The sequence below is a fragment of the Neovison vison genome, chromosome 2 (assembly GCF_020171115.1).
Source record: "Neovison vison isolate M4711 chromosome 2, ASM_NN_V1, whole genome shotgun sequence".
In the NCBI taxonomy this organism is placed as follows: domain Eukaryota; kingdom Metazoa; phylum Chordata; class Mammalia; order Carnivora; family Mustelidae; genus Neogale; species Neogale vison.
This window is the reverse complement of record NC_058092.1, coordinates 207,073,718-207,091,419: the sequence shown is the minus strand read 5'-3', so window position 1 is coordinate 207,091,419 and position 17,702 is coordinate 207,073,718. Positions and strand designations below refer to the sequence as shown.

At 35.1% G+C, this 17,702-nt stretch overlaps 2 protein-coding genes across 6 annotated transcripts in view; one reads left to right on the top strand and one right to left on the bottom strand.

Moving 5' to 3' along the window:
• The window catches only part of LOC122900940 (protein FRA10AC1), a 70,934-nt gene extending 59,602 nt beyond the window's left edge, over nt 1-11,332 (top strand). For all 5 annotated transcript variants that reach the window (XM_044240127.1, XM_044240128.1, XM_044240126.1 and 2 more), the window contains 3 exons: nt 3,110-3,148; nt 8,828-8,906; nt 11,163-11,332. In XM_044240127.1, coding sequence (XP_044096062.1) covers nt 3,110-3,148; nt 8,828-8,906; nt 11,163-11,205 — 161 coding nt within the window. In that variant the 3' untranslated portion in view covers nt 11,206-11,332. The remainder of the gene's footprint in view (nt 1-3,109; nt 3,149-8,827; nt 8,907-11,162) is intronic.
• Nucleotides 11,333-15,320: 3,988 nt separating this feature from the next.
• The window catches only part of PDE6C (phosphodiesterase 6C), a 47,734-nt gene continuing 45,352 nt past the window's right edge, over nt 15,321-17,702 (bottom strand). Inside the window, exons 21-22 of the mRNA XM_044240122.1 lie at nt 17,543-17,696; nt 15,321-15,691 (exon numbers count right to left, since the gene is read on the bottom strand). Of these exons, the coding sequence (XP_044096057.1) occupies nt 15,630-15,691; nt 17,543-17,696 (216 nt within the window). The 3' untranslated portion in view covers nt 15,321-15,629. The remainder of the gene's footprint in view (nt 15,692-17,542; nt 17,697-17,702) is intronic.

The window sequence follows — 17,702 nt, the reverse complement described above, 5'->3', positions numbered from 1 at the left end:
GGATATTCAGGATCTGGTATGGGGTTGGAACCCTCAGATTATGCTTACATATGCATGTGATCTTCCTTATAGATGTTTTCCCTGTGAACACTACAGTAGATGACACCTCTGTCAAGCTAAGAACTAATCAGATATCTGGAAATTATCTTTGATGTCTTCTTATTTCTCATTATTTATGTTTAATTTGTCACCAAATCATGTCAGTTTTACCCTCAGAGTGTATATTTCTCAAGTGCTCTCCACCCTCATTCAAACCACCATGTTTTCTCATGTTTTTCATGTTTTCTAGACTACTGCTCTATTCTCCTTACTAGTTCTGCCACTGTCTTGTCATTGTACCTACCCTCCCCTTAATGCATTTTCAATAAACGAGTGATTGCCTGTTGTTCTTAGGATATTACTGAAATCTGCACAAAGCCCAGGTGCTCTATACGATCCTTCATACAACACTTGTTTCTGACCACGCTCCACTTCACTTTCATACTTCATGCTCACAGCCTTTTAGTTTCTAGAAAATGTCAAACTTCTTCCCATTTAGGTACTATATAGATGCTACTTCCTCTCTTTCTAACCTCCTCCCCCCACTGCCAGTTCCCATCGTAACTCATCCTCCAGGTCTAAGTTCAAATATTTCTGATCCTTTCTTGATTCCATCCCTGACCATGAATTTAAATTAGTAATTCTGATTTAGTATTCCCAGCACCCCACTAGCACATGTAAGGTATAAGCACTAAAGTATGAAGAAATGAAAGACTTGGAAGATTGTTTCAGGACTTCAGGAATAGAGACAAAGCAGAGTGGAATGGAGATAACTGTTTCTCATTTATTCTTTATTTAGAGTGCCTTTAATAGCAGAGAGTACAGGATAAAGTTCTGGCGTAAAGCATAAATGGTGTAAAGCAGAAAATGACAACATTTTAGCAAACTTAGGAAAACTATGTGGAGCTCTGTAATATATTTGTATCTGGGATCATCTGTAACTAGATTTTGATGTGATTCTTTATAGCCAGGCCACCTTAATTTGTCCCAAACTTGAATAATAATTACTAATAAATACTTAATATTTTATCTGCATTTGAACTGTTGACAGAACTTCTCAAAACAATCTACTTTCTTGATTTCCTTCCTATTTCTCTGGCCTTTCCTCTGCCTTTTGGTTATAGGTCTTCCTCATTCTTAGCCTTAAATGTTGGAAATGCCCAAGGCTCTTATTGATCTTCCCTTCATTCTCTCTCTTCTCCCTATATGATCCCACCTACTCCTATGGTGTCACTTTACAAACAAAGAGTAAGTGGGTGGATGGATGAATAATTGGTTAGCCAAATGGCTGAATGAATGGATAGAGAGAAAATGTAACAAAGACCAACAGCTTGACTTTGAGGACCAGTCTGCTTTGGTCTGAGCAGAACAAGGTACTTTGGTAGAGCGTCCTGGCAGAAAGTTGAAGATCTTATCCCTCCCACCACTACCACAGCATCCCCAAGCTCGATTCCTTGGGAAGGCCTTTCCTGGCACCCTTCATCTAATTCCTCCAGGCAAATTTAGGTCCTTATTACATATTCCAGTAGCACCCTGCACTTCTCCTTTAGAGATTCATATCAATCACCCTTGGAAAAGTTTGTTTATTTTCTATTAAGGAAGGGATTGTGTGATTTAATTAATTCTTTGTCTCCAGTTTCTAAGCACCATGCTTTCTCCATATAGTAGGCATTCGATAGATGTTTAGATGAGTGAGTGAATCAGTGAAACAGTGGTTTCTCAACATTGAAAAGAACATCAGAGACCCATCCTAGGATCATGACTAAAAAGATATTCTGTGACTTTGCTTTTCAAAGTACAGTCTGCTGGCATTCTCATCACTTGGGAATACGTTAGAAATATACAATCTCAAAAAAAAAAAAAAAAAAAGAAATATACAATCTCAGACCCTTCCCCAATTGCACTTTAAGTCAGGATGATTCATACGCATCGTAAAGTTTGAGATGTACTGCTTTGTATTAGGTACTTGTCTGCGTTTGCTTCATCACCTCCAGGGAAGAGGAACTTACTACCATCCAAAATATTCTTTTACTTTTCAGTTAGCTGTAATTGCTAGCAGGTGTCTTAAACTAATTTAGCCCCAATCTACAATTTCTTCCCTTTGGTTCCAGTTATGTCCTTGGGCCTCCAAAGTAAGCCTAACCCGTTTTTTACCTGTAGACATTTGTAACGGGTATCATGTTCCTCAGATGACAGGAAAGAATTTGTCACATCGTAGCTATATTTTTATTTGCTTTCTGATGAGTAGGAAATTAGAGGGAAGAAACAACAAGCCAGAAACAAAACGAAAAAAGAAATTATAATCCAAAGCTGCAGTCCAGGCCTTGGCTACCTGTGGAGTCTTGACCCTGTGGTCCTGACACCCTCTTCTCTGGGCCTGAAAGGGGCCAAGTAGGTATTAGCTTTGATTTATGAGACCTCCTATCCAAGGAGAGGAATTGTTACTCTCCATCTGTTAGCTGTAATTTTTTTTTTCAATTTATCAGTCTTCGAAATTATTTCCCTTGTAGTCTTATTACGGGAGACCCTGTAGAGTGATGATTTTTTTTAAATTACGTTAGTAGATTTTTAGTACTTTTTTCTTTCTGTTTCTCTGGATAACTTGTAGAACTGAAACTTTGTTTTATGAAGTAATATTTTGTGTGAATTTTAGTTACTAAGAATTCTCATCTGTATTTGAAAAAGTATTGTGAAAAATGAGTATTTATTTATAAATTGCTTTCTGATGTTGAACAGCTATAGATAAAATATGGTTATATTGCAGCTAATCTATGAAGTTTTTTTGAGCAACCTGAGATTTTTTTTCTTTTTTTTACAGGTGTTCATATTTTTTAAGCTTTGTGCTATGTATTCTAGGCATAAAATAACCTCTGCCTTGAAGAACCTAACATTTTAATTAGAGAGATAAGTCTGAGGAACATGAAAGATTAGAAGACAGTGGGGTGTTTTTCTGTAAGACTGTTAAGTAAACTAGACACTTAGGAAGTCTTAGGAAGAATTCTGGTTACAGCTAGAACTGTTACACAATTGCAAAATTATTTTTAACAAAACAATGCTGTTTTCTTTTCAGGGCATTCATCCTCAAAGAAATCAGAAAATTCTGTAAACAGTAAGTATCTAGTATTTCTTTAATAAAAGTGCATAGATTAAAATTATTCACAGTTTGGGTTTCCCATCAATTGTGACTTGCTCTGATATATCATTTTTTGGTTTTGTACCATGTAGAAAAAATCATGGAAAAAAATAGCAAAAGTGTATGATTTCTTCCCCAATTTTGAACATTTTAAACTTTCTTATTTTAAAATAGAAGAGCATAAAATTTTCTTCTTCAGTAAATACAATGGATACACAGTTTAATTTCACTTTTTAGAATATGAAGGAAGAAAAGCAAAAGGATGAGGTTGGAATGGAAAAAGAATTGGGGAAGTGGATTAAGATTTAAGAAATGTTTCTTGTATTGTATATTCAGTAATCTTTGTTATTTGGTGATTTAAACTGATCAAATGAAATATGTGGTTTATATATGGAAAGTAAGATGTTGGCAACTGGTTACTAGTGGTTAGTTTTTTAATAAGTACTGTGGTTTTCACTGGATTATATCAAGTCAGTTTAGATTTTCTTGAATATTTGTCACAGATTTTATTATTTTTTTCCTGCAACATTCCAAAAAACATTCAAATGACTTATAGATACAATAAAATAAGGTTTATAAAAGTAAAATCAGGATAATGGAAAAATAAGATAGAAGAGCAAAGTAAAGCTTGAAATAAAATTAACACAGACAGGGGCGCCTGGGTGGCTCAGTGGGTTAAGCCGCTGCCTTCGGCTCAGGTCATGATCTCAGGGTCCTGGGATCAAGTCCCGCATCGGGCTCTCTGCTCGGCAGGGGCCTGCTTCCCTTCCCCTCTCTCTGCCTGCCTCTCTGCCTACTGTGATCTCTCTCTGTCAAATAAATAAATAAAATCTTTAAAAAAAAAAAAATTAACACAGACAGACATTTACTAAAAAGTCCTGTGTAATTACAAAGGTAGATCACACATTTGTCACTGTTCTTCTAAACAACCAAACCAAGGGAAACCACCAGCAGAAATTTTAATTGTACCCATAAGATCATATGCAGGGTATTCATCTCTTTTCCAGGTGGAGTTCTGAGAGCAGACTCTCCTGTGTGTTCATAAAAGGGACATCCACCTGTGATATAACAAACACTAGCCTTGCATCTCAATAGTAACACAGTGTCAGATTACTTAAAGACCTTGCAGTAGGGTTAGGGCTAACAATGAAGTGTGACTCAGTAGCCTGTCTAATTCATTTTACAATATCTGGACTTATTTTATGACATTTCTAGGCTTAGAAATTTGTAGACTTAAAAATTAATTTTTTCCTGATATAAAGTAATATATATTTACTCTGGCAAACTCAAGAAAAAAAAATTAGTAATTACTCCAAATCCCACCATTCAAAGAGAAACATTATTAGCATTTTATTTATTTGACAGAGATCATAAGCAGGCAGAGGGGCAGGCAGAGAGAGAGGAAGCAGAGAGCCTGATGCAGGGCTTTTGATCCCAGGACTCTGGGATCATGACCTGAGCCAAAGGCAGAGGCTTTAACACACTGAGCCACCCAGGCGCCCCAGTTAGCATTTTAATATAATTCTTAAGAATTATTAAGGGATCAATAATCAGAAATTTTGCACTATGAAAAAATAGAAAAAGAGAAGTTTAAAAATATCTTTGTTTAAAGATTTAATGGAAAGGGAGTTGTCAGTGGAGGCATTCCTCTAGTTTAGGAATACAGCATATCCTTATGAATTATTTTGCTCATACCAGTTTTATTTTCAGCATATTTGAAGTGTTCTAAGCACTGATACTTTGTTTCTTCCCTTGTGAATCCTAATTGATCTATAGCTCTTTTTCCTAAATTAGGTAAAGTGTAGTGACAGTTTCTAGGATATAGCTGGGCATGAGACCAATAGACTCAGGCTATCTGGGCTGAAGTAGTATATAGTATTTTTAATTTGTACCTAGATAATGTTCAGTTACCCTTTTACCACCATTTAACATTGGATTACTAAAACCAAATCTATGAAAAACCCAGTTTCTCTAAGGAAAAAGAATTTTAACTTGGATTTGTTGATTATCTACTCTATCAACCAAAGTGGCAATGATTTACTTGTATTACCTCATGTAATCTTAATGAAGGGTATATAATATCCCATTTTGCAGAACAGAAGAACCAGGACCAAGAGAATTTACATAAATTACCAAAGTTCTATTAGTTGGTTAATAGCAGAGCTGGGATGAAACACAGATTTATAACTCCACAATGTCTGTGCCCCTTTACCTATATCATCAATAACTGTTCAGTGAGTTAAATGTGAGTGCACTCTTCAAACCCCAGTTTTGGCATATACATTGTATAAATCTACATTAAATGATTTGATCTTTCTGCGTCTCAGCGCTATATGTAAAATAGGTATAAAGAGACTTAACTTTGTATTATTGTCAGAGCCAAATGAGACAATATATATGTAAAGCATGTGTCCAACACAAAGTAAGTTCTTGTTAACCTGTAGCTATTATTGTTGTTACAGAAAGGGGAAAAAAAAAACCAGCCATTAAACAGATTCTGTGTTTTGTTCTCTAGAATTGGTCAGATCAAAAACTAAGTTTAAGTTTGACCTCTCCATTTGTTACCATAATAGGAGACTTGCCACTTCTTCAGTTAAGCCCAAGTTATTTAGGCATCATATAATATCTAGAAAAACCAAGATGACATCTGCTTTCATTATTCAAATGTATTGGGAAAATTATACACAGTTTGCATTTTAGAATTTGCATTATAAAAGGAACACTGAAAACTTAAAAGCAGATTAAGAATGGAATAACCAAAGCATTGACAGACAGAACTTGAAATTGTGTCACAGGAAGAAGGTTGAAGGAAATATAGATGTTTTCCTTCAACCTTCTTCCTGTGACACAATTTCAAGTTCTGTCAATGCCTTGGTTATTCCATTCTTAATCTGCTTTTAAGTTTTCAGTGTTCCTTTTATAATGCAAATTCTAAAATGCAAACTGTTTGGAAAAAAGTGAAGGGATAAGAGAAGGGGTAAGGAGGTAGACATGGAAACTGTAGATGTTTGTAAGACTGCTTTTGTGTAGGAGACTTATTTTTGAGGACTATTTGGCAGAATGAGAGTCTCTGGATAAAAATTGCCCAGAGACAGATTTTTTTGCCTTAATTTAAGGAAAAACTTGTCAATTAGAACTATCTGAAGAAAGGAACAGAGGACTGGACTACCTCATGAAGTAGTGAAGTGTTAAGCATAGATTGGACAGCCACTTGTCAAGGGAGATGTTGCAGTAAGAGATTCAATCATTAGATAAGGGCTAGTTCAAAGACCTGCAAGATCACAGAGAGAGTCAGTGATGTACATTCTGATCCGCAATTGCTAGTAGCTGCTGTGTAGTTTTGATACTGATACCAGAGCACGCATTTGTATTGCTTATTCTTCTCACTGTGTTTTCCTTAGCAGTGCCCCTCCCATCTCAAGCCCGTCGTGGCAGTTACCATAGAAATGGTTTCTAGTTACTGCTGTTCTCAGGGAACTAGAATGGTATAGATTCAGAGTTGAACTTAGAGGTCATGTAGTCCAGTCTTCTGGACTTGATTCTTTTGATTCTTTAACAGTATTTGGCTGCTTTTTAAGCATATGATCTTTGAAAGAAGGTTACTTTATAATATTCTAAACTGATTCGACCTTTTAGTAAAACTCACTTGTCTAGTATCAGAAAACTGGTGTAGGAAAGCTGGCATGTGGGAAGTACTCTTGAAAGGGAAGAGAGGGCAGGTGTTTATAAGGCCTTTTAAAATTAGCTGCCCATTTTCAAAGATCTTGTAAGTTTGTTCTTTGATATCATTAAGAGGGTAACACCATAATGTTAACTATTGGGCCTAATTAGTTTTTTCTGTGGTTTCTTGATCTCATGTTAGTGAGTTTTCATAAAAGTAAGAGTAGAACACTTTTATTTTCACTTCTCACACATTCAGTTTGAGACACTGGCAGCTTCCATGTTCGTTGTCATTGAGTGGGAATCTGGTTCCCAAGGCTTTATAATTTTATCATCTTTTATTGTCTTTGTATGTAGATCAAATACAACCCCTGGGGCGCCTGGGTGGCTCAGTCGGTTGTGTCGACTCTTGATTTCAGCTCAGGTCATGATCTCAGGGTTGTGAGATCAAGCCCCATGTCACGCTCTGCACTAGGCATGGAGCCTGTTTAAGTTTCTCCCCCTTTCCCTCTGCCCCCCGACCCGAATATAACCCCTCTCTTTTTTTTTTTCCCCTGCCATTTTTGTTATAATTTGTGCCAGAATAGACACAGTTAGGACCAAAGTTCAGACATGCATATTGATTGAAGGCTCAAAGTCCAACAGGTAAAAGGCTAAAAGCACTGTGGGCAATCAATGCTGTTTTATTTTTGTGTGTGTTTAACTAAGGGACATTCTGTATTGATAGGCTGAATTTGTTTCACTTCTTTTTGAGACTAACTTATTAGAGAGGAACTATTTGCTAATATAATTACTTCATGGCATATACTTTTATTGCCTTATATTTTTCAGTATTTGATAATTTTTAGTTCACTAATAATAGGGTGATTTTTGAAACATGTTGATTTTGTTATATTTTAAAAATAGAAATTTCTTTATTGTTTTGACTGATTTTTAAAAGCAATACTTGATCATTGTTTAAAATACAAAAAATTTGGAAATGTTTTACATAGAAAGTGAAAGTATCCCAGGCCACAGGTGATATAATTACTGTTAAGTTTTGTTTTTCCTTACAAACTTACCGTATATATACACATATGTAATCATAAATGAGATTATACCATGCATACTTCCTGTAATTTTAAAAATTTTGAAACAGCATGACAGTTTTTCATGGTAATATTATAGATATGCTAAGGTTTTTTAAATAGCTATATTATATTAATTTAACCAATCCTTGATCCCTCATTGGTAGGGATATAGGTTTTCTTTTGTTGTTGTTGCTGTTGTTGTTGTTGTTATGTAATGAACATCTTTGTACATGTATCTCAGGTGCTTATTTATTCTAAGTAAATTATTAAATTCTTAAAAGCAGCATTGCTGGTCAAAGGATATGTAAATTTTAAACTGATCTGTATTGCTAGATTTTCCTCAGGAATGAAGTTCACAGAATTTTTACTCCTAACAAGTATGAATATGTCTATATCTTTATTGAAACCAGCTTCTTCTAATTAATTTAATCAGCATCAGATTTTTGAAAGCATCTGACAATATTTATTCATAATTTAACTAACTAGTTCTGTGTACTAGTTCAGTTCTTGAATTCTTGATCCTAATGTAAATATACTCTACAAAAACCTTAACCTACGTGTCTTTTATATGCCAACAGAAAGAAAAAACTAAATCAAAGGCAATTATATTGCAAGAGATCATTCCTTTATGAGTTAGTACTGGAATTACCACAGTGAAAGTGGAAGTGCCACTTTCAATGGAAGTTCCACTGAAGTTCCCTCAGTGTAACTTAGGGAACTTTCCCATGAGACTTTCCGTGGTTTTTTTGCTGAGACTCTTATTTATTTATTTTTAAGAAGACTTTATTGGTCTGAAAGAGTGAATTACATTCTCAGAGCCATAAAAGTGAAACTAAACTGAAGCTAATTTAATTGCATTGGTGGGTAATTCAAAATATGTTTTAAATATAACACATTTTTAAAAATCTCTTTTTTAAATGAATAGGAAATTCTGATGAAGAAGAAGGTACTTCAGAATCTGAACTTTGGAAGGGCCCCCTACCAGAAACAGATGAAAAATCACAGTGAGTCCTGATATTACTAGATAATGCATACCTTTTGCATCAGTAAGGAAGCTACAACCACAGCCATTCTTGATAACAATTAATGAAAAAGCTTTTCATCAAGAATGTCTTTTTAATGCCAAGGACTACCTAGCCTGGTAAGATCAGAGTTTATTCCTAGTCATTGTTTGTGGCCACAAACTGCTAACTCATCCAGCTTCCTCTCAGTGAGTAAATCTTACTTCAGCTTTCCTTGCCAAATGACCGTCCCATCTTTACTTAGGATCCTTTAGAGAAGGGCTGTTCCCTAGTTCCACAGAAGCCTATTCTTGATATTCTGAGGATCATAAATGTGTACAGGGAGACCCTTGAAGCTGTCTGTGTATGGGTAGAAGTTTACTTGCCAACAACCACCTTAGCCTCCCGAAGACAGGATAACTCAGTGTGTACATTGTTATCTGTCTGAGTTGGAAGAGCCATCTGGATATGGGCCGGAATTTTATCAGCTCTTGTCATATACTGGGATGTTCAGCACTTGAGCTTTATCTGTAACAAGACGATAAAATAATACCTACTGCAGAGTTTATTGTGAAGAGTTAATGAAAGAAAAATTTGTAAAGCACTTGGTACAATACCTACAAATATAAGTGCTCAATAAATTTTAGTCTCATTTTGTTAGTCTTTAGGTATATTGGCTCATAATGGAAAGATACCTGTCGAATAAATCATAATTCACTAATTTAAACTACTTATGAAACGTCTTGCTAATTAAATGTTCTCAGTGTAGTAGAATTCAGGTGTTTTAGAAAGAGCCTTTTTAAACAAGAGCACTTTTTTTCTGTGAACTTAACTTTTTTTTTTCTAGCCAAGAATTCCTAAATGTATGGTAAATATAGATTAGATTATAAGAAAGCTATTACTGTAAAATACTGCTATCCTGGTTAAACTATGGACTAAACTTCTAATGGTATAACTTCCCATGAAGAGCTTTATAGCTGAAATTGGCAGATTGGCTCACCTTTTAAGGCAGTAAAGATACTTGAGTAAATCCTAAGAAGACTCTCATCATCCAGAACTTTTTGTGACCTTATAAGTACTTGACAGTGATCAAGTACTGAGCACCTAAGCCTACACAGAGACTCAGTTAATTTCCTATATTTAAATTCTTACTACAGTTTAAAAAATTTTACTGTATATTGCTGGCATGTGGGAGGAAAAGCATGGGGGATATCAAATTACAGATAATTCTTAAATCAACTTTATCTGATTCTGTAGTAATTTTTTAAAAATTTGAACATGGGTATAATGGCTTTATGTATTCACAGTTATTTAAAACCAAATAATGGAGTCCCATTGTGAATCCCTGATCTACAAGAACTTTTTTTGAAGAGACTGGTAGACTGGATTTTACTTTCCAGCTTGATTCCTGTCCCAGAAGGGAGAAAGGCAAATGTGTGTGTGTGTGTGTATAATCATTTAATCCTCACAGCACCTCTGTGAGGAACTATAATGTTCTCCTTTGTACAAACATGGAGACTGAGCCCAGAGAAGTTAAGTAACCTGCTAATATAAGCTAATAAGTGACAGAGCTAGAACTTAAACATTGTCTGACTTGAAATCCTGTGGTATTTTCCTGTATCATTCTGGTTCCAAGTGCTAATATTTATTTAGTACTTGATAGTTTTCATTTTATTTTACCATATTATAATACAATTTAATACTCCTTTCAGATTTTGATTCATTGTTTTACACATGATATTTACTGCTACGAATATATATTTACTATTCCCATAGCAATAAAGACCTACAGCCTAAGGAGATTTTCCCCATTCCTAGGAGTAAGACTTGTATTTTTTCTGAAAATAGTTTTCTTTTTCATTCATTTCTTGGTCAGACTATAATTTGAAATGAGAAAGAACAGAGAATTCTGTCAACCAAAAAAGTAAAGAGAAGTAGTAACATTTCATAACAGTTATGAAGCATGACTCTTCACAAAGTAACATTTTACTTTAAAGTAAAATCTTAGGTAATAAATACATATAGGGTGTGGGGGCAGCATATAAAACACTTCACATTTAATCAATCTGGGTATACTTATGATTATTCCAAAAGCTGAGGATTATTTGATGGCTGAATCATGAAATATATCATATATAGAAAAATCAGCAAATGAGTTAAAATATTTTATTTTCATTAATCACCTATAATGTGTCACCTAGTAATTTTTTTCTGTAATTGTTGATCTTAATCAATACATATACTTTTTCCTTTAAATAGAGAAGAAGAATTTGATGACTATTTCCAAGATTTATTTCTGTGAGATGGAAGAGAGAAGGCCACATTCCTTACTGTGAAAGTACACTCTGAAACTCTTCACAAAAATTTTATCTACAAGTTGCAGCTTGAGTGGTTTATCTTCAGAAATAAAAATCCAACTACTTTCAAGATGTCAGCTGCTTTGGAAGTTTTTCAGTTCTATTGGAGACATGTTTCCTCATCCCTTATATATCTTTTCAGATGCTTATTTACAACCGCTCCATCTGTAGCTGCTAGAGGATCAAGCTAGTACACTGTATGGAGAGTTCATTGTTCCTGTATTTTGTAGGGGTTTTTGTTGTTGTTTTTATTCATTCATATTTATCTTCCCTTGCTTGAATTAATTTAAATTATTAGAATTATTGGTGTCTCACAAAAATTATAGAGTAAATATGTCTTCATCTTCTTTCCTTTGATACACAGGTACCCCTCCTTTTAAGCACCTACTTTCCTATTACACCTGTTTCTAGCTGCCTTTTTTTTTTTCTTACTTTTCTCTTGCTTCCTTCTCACCTATACTACTTAAAGGAGCTTGTTATTATCAGATTTGACTTCCCAGTGTGTGAGTAGTTTATTATAAAGTAAATTAATATTGTGGGGCAGCAGGAACAGCAAATGAGGTCACAGAAGTCTACAACAGTAGATTAGGTTCACAAAAGTTGACTCTCCAACAGAGAGATTCTATAAGATAATTTAACTAATAATAGTATGTGCTGGAGCTTATCTCAGATGTAGTCACACAAATACAGATATACTTATATGCCAGAATATAGTATAAAATGGAACTTCTTAATTTGCTGATCATCCGCCTTAGAGTCGATGAATGTACTTTAGGAGATCTAAGCACTCCTAGAATCTGAGTGTAAACTTCTGTGATTATGTGTATTTATGGGGGGAAAAGGTCCATAGTTTTCATCAAATTTTCAAATCTATTGATTTTTTAAAAAACGGTTTTAACCCATTTTTGTAAAGTGCACAGAGATGGATAGGAAGATGCATGATTTAGTGAAGAGAGGACCTGTAGAAAGCAATCACAGCATTTCAATTATTTTGTTAATATAAGTATTTTAAATGACATTTAAACTTGAAATGATTGGCATTAAATTGCAGAATAAATAGTTTAGTGTTTTATTTTTAAGTGGTTAGTATCTGATTTTCCTTTTATTCAATAGTTGTTATTCATTAATTCAAATATTTATCAGACTTCTGTTATATGTGAGGCACTATGCTAGATGTTGCTACAAAGGAACTATCTAGGAAATAATTACACAGTCATTTCTAAGCCATCAAAAACAGTAAATCGGTATTGGTTTGTTAATGTTGAACATTGTTTTTAAATCCCCTTATTAAAGAAATTGTATTTTTTTTTTAATCTCACTACTTACAGTGAATAAAAAGGAATCTTGGTTTCTAAGGAGAAAGTGTTGAAATGTCCGACAGCAAACTGAAACTAGTATATATGTAGCTAAAACATGTTTATGATTAAGAAAAATTCATAGTTTAGTGATCATCAGAAAATAAAATTCCTGGGTGCCTGGGTGGCTCAGTGGGTTAAGCCGCTGCCTTCAACTCAGGTCATGATCTCAGGGTCTTGGGATCGAGTCCCGCATCAGGCTCTCTGCTCAGCAGGGAGTCTGCTTTCCTCTCTCTCTCTGCCTGCCTCTCCATCTATTTGTGATTTCTCTCTGTCAAATAAATAAATAAAATCTTTAAAAAAAAAAAAAAAGAAAAGAAAATTCCTATAAATGATAAGTAGGAAAACTAGACTCTCAAAATAAATTCATGTATTTGGTGTTATAATTATGGTTTATAGACATTAGGTTCATTAGTAAATTTTAGATCATTATATATAATCACAACACTTAATCCATTCATACATAATCAAAGTCATATATTTGTTTTGTTTTGTTTTGTATTTTTCTCGAAGTTGTATTTTTAAGGAGCCTTTGAAAAGGCCACAAGATGATGAGTTTAAAGATTAATTCTCCGACAGACCTCTCTCATATTTGGCTATAGTGCAGTCAGTAGTGTTCAGTGGACCACTGTTTGGGATATGAAGTTAATGCCTTCTTCTACTTGCTCTTTAGCAAAGCTCCTATTTTTGTAGACCTTCAATGGCAGTACATCTCTGCTCCTTAACTTGCTTTCTAGTGAATGAGGAGGGGATGTTGTTTGAGCTGATAATTTGGGGTCCAAAATTACATAAAACTAAAGAAAGAGTTGCTTTTTTTTTTTTTTTTAAGATTTTATTTATGTATTAGAACAAGGCGGGTTGGAAACAGAGGGAGAAACAGACTCCCCACCAGGCAGGGGTACGTTGGGGCTTTCTGAGATGATGACTTGAACTGAAGGCAGACACTTAACCGACTGAGCCAGCCAGGTGCTCCTAAAGGAAGAGTTTCTTAGGCAGTTTCTAAAATAATCCTAAAAGTAGAGTTTCAGAATTATTTTTGTTTTGTTTTGTTTTTTTTTAAAGATTTTATTGTATTTATTTGACAGAGAGAGATCACAAGCAGGCAAAGAGAGAGAGAGGAGGAAGCAGGCTCCCCGCGGAGCAGAGAGCCCGATGCGGGACTCGATCCCAGGACCCTGAGATCACGACGGTGTACATGTTATCACTTACTCAAGGTGATGACTTATTATTGTCTATACAACACTCATGCAAGTGTATATAATAAATGAGTTTTTTCCCCCCTAAAGATACTTTATTAACTTACAGGCACTCTTCATTTATACCTGTTTGTTATGACATTTATTCAAAATATCATTCATTTGTATTCACTGAGAACCTACCTTGTACCAGGCACTACTCTCTCTCTAGGTAACAGGATAGAGGTGGGAACAAAACAGAAGAAAATAGACAAAAATCTTTCCTCTCATAGACCTTACATTCTAATGTGAAAGTAGCAATCCTATGATTCTAAATCTTATAATTTTTGCTTGTAAACGTAGAACAAATGGTGATTTTTACCCCCTTGGCCTTAACATTGAAAAATATTTTCTGTATAACAAAACATTGGAGGTTCATAGTCTATCAATTTGATTTATTAAAATTTAGATATCTTTTGCTAAGAAAAATCTGTGGCAGAATTTATGGCATAATTTTTATTTGGTCAATGATTTTAGATAAGTAAAGAAGAAATCCTAAATTTCTCTGATGTCTAAACAGGTACCATGTAGTAGTAGTAGTTAATTGTCCTTAGTTTCTCTTGACAAAAGAGTATTTAGAATGCTTGGTAGATGGTTTTAGTAATCTTTTTTTTTTTTTTAAATAACCTCTGTTGAAGTGCCGCTAAACTGCTTTTGATAGTAAAATTCTTGCATAATCAAATCACATGCTTCTTAATAATGCATAACATTTATTAGCTGATTTAATTTACATTAGGATTATCCAGGGAATATCTTATAAGATGATTATTCTTTCAATGAGAAGAATAGAATATTAAAAAATATCCTTAGTTATACATAAAATAATTGCTTTCAGACTTTGGGAGAGGGATGGGCATAGGGCAGACATATAAACTGCCAAAAGCAGTGTGGTCTTTACCCTTCCATTATCAAGGTTAAAAAAAGTAGAGGAAAGATGGTAAGCATTTCAGATGGAATAACATTTGACATCCTATTACGTGTTTTGTATATAGTACTTACAGATATTATAAATTCTATATTGTATTTGCTCTTAAGATGCATAGATGAGAGATTTTTAGTTTAGGAAGGAATTTGAGATATGAATCACAATTATTAATGTTATGCACTGAATTGTGTCCTCCCCCCCAAATTCATGTTGAATTTCAACCCCCCAGGACCTCAGAATATGACTATATTTGGAGGTAGGGTATTTAAAGAGTTAGAGTAAAATGAGATCATACGAATGGGCCCTAATCCAATATGATTGTGTCCTTATAAGAAGAGGAGATTAGGACACAGACACACAAAAGGAAAGACTATGTGAGGGTAGAAGGAGAGAAGACGACCATCTACAAGCCAGGGGGAGAAGCCTCATAAGAAACCAAACCTGACAACACCTTGATGTTGGACTCCTAGCCTCCAGAACCGTAAGAAAATAAATTTCTGTGGTTTATGCCACACAGGCTGGTATTTTGTTATGGTAGTCCTAGCAAATGACTACTATTAATAACCTTTAAAAAAAGAATTGGTGACTGGTTTCAGGATTATATTTTTTTAATTTAAAACAAATTGGCACCAAGAATGCGCTTATTTTCATCTTCTATTTTGCACTTTTGTTGTACTTTATTTTACCCTCAGCATTTTCAGGCTATCAATATATTTCCTTTTGGTGGCCACAAAGGTAGCGTATCTGAAGATCCTGGTACTCTGTTAGTTGATGGTGTGCTGAATGAAGTTTGTTTCTTCTGTTTTTCTTCAAAAGTAGAAACGATGTTTGAAATTTTGACCAGTCGGATTATATTATAACATGAGGCATGTTTTGGACTTTTTGTCATCACTGCCACCTCCTACATCTTCTGTGGCTAGTAAAAATGAGAAAAAGCAGTAGCATTGGGAATCCATGGGCACACAGTGTTTATTCTAAAACTCTGATGATGTTAGTATCAACTTCATAGCTAGTTAATAGTTGTTAACTTAGAACAAGTACTAAGGGTTTGGCCATTTAAAAAACTTGAATTCATGTTCAGAGTTGACCCATCTGAAAAACAGAATCTTATAAATTATTAACCAATTAACATCTCTTTCTCAAGCAAACCACTGAACTGCACAATCTGGGAATCTGAGTTGTTGCTTTGTGCCAGGCACAAAGCTTGTTGCCTGAAGATACAAAATAATGGTTTTAGTTCACAGAGACTTGCCAGGGTAGCAGGAAGAAAGTTCAGAAGTAATTTTTTATATAAATAAAGATAGAAGATCTATATCCAAGCCACTTAAAGAATCTGATAGACTGTTCATCATAAAATTGAGATAGGGATTAAATTTAATTGTACTAAGAAATACCTGTGCTTCCCACTTGCATAGTAGAATTTACCCCTTTTGTTATCTTTTTGAAGTGAAAATGAGGTTCTTGATTTCCCATCTAAATCCCTTTAAAGACTTCCCTTTGCTCCTCTAGAGGACGAATCCTCAAGCAAGGCATTTAAGGCAGCATTATCCTGCCCAACTGCCTTACCAGCTCTACCTGGTACTTAGCCCAGCTTGCTCTCTAGACTCTGGCTACACCAGCTTTTAGATTCTTCAGTCACACCAAGCTTATTTCCACTTCAAGGCCTTCGTGCATGTTCTGTTCTTTTGCTTCCTCCCCACCACCTCCCCCTTTCTTGGCTTAGCCAAAGCCTCCAGTCTTGAGTTTAGCACAAACATCCTTCTTCAGGAAAGCCTTCCCCCATGCTTCCTCTGATAGTTATAATCAATTGTTAATGATGATAGATAATCAGTTCATTTATTGGTTTAATGTCTACCTCCCCGACCACAGGGTAAGCTCTGTGCGATAAGGACTCCAACTTTTCCCAGGCCCTGCCTAACCCAGGGCCTTGTACGGAATAGACCCCCAATAAATACATTGGTGAATGGGTATCAAGAAGTCAAACTCCTACTTTTATTCTGTTGAAGGACATCCTTAACCTGTTAAGCAAAACACTTTCTCCCTCCATGATTTCTTGGTTACAACGATAAAAATTAACTACAAAACCTTTGAAGTGCTGAACCCTCAAGACAAAATGCAAAGTGGTAACATTAGCATTCCCATTTCAAGATGACATTTGAGTCATCTGATAAACTCCCAACAGAGTAATTTCAGGAGTAGAAGTTTCATCAGGAAAAACCACTATCTGGGGACATTTGAGGCACAGCCAGTCTTGAAATACCTGCCAAGTCATCCCATTCAGCTGGCCAGCTCTGCTTTCATGTGGGACTTCCTTAAGTCTAGAAGGGAGGCTGGAGGTCTGTAAAATCTCATATAGAGAAGAATATTGAGCTCAGGTTAAGCAAGTTGCCCAAAGTAACAGCTAACATGTAATGTTAGTACTAAATTTGTTTTCTCACCTAACCTTGATCCCACTGATTCTATGGCTTTCATATTTCTAAAATCTCAGTATTCTATGGAGGTGATTAGGAGCCACATACCAGAGTGGAAAGAAGGCTAGCCCAAACCCCTACTTCAGCTGAACCAGTCAATTCCTCCTGGAATTATTCATAAGATCTTGTTGGGGGGGTGGGTTGTAATCTGAAAAGCACTAATCAATTTATTATATATAATTACTTGAAAAGCAAGTTTCCTGTTTGCATTTACTTTTTATGGTTTTGTCATGTGAGATTAAGCTCAGCCTGACTCCTGGTTACTTTACAACAAGCAAAAACAGATTCCATCTAACCTTTTGTGGTCGTGTTTCCTTCTTCTTGCTTTTTCATCTCTTCAAGCACCTTCATCTTTGCATCATACTCATCAGCGAGGGATTTCCACTCTACTCTGTTGTTCTGAAGACCATTCAGCATTGGTGTGATTTCTTTATGAAACCGTGAGAACTCCTAGAG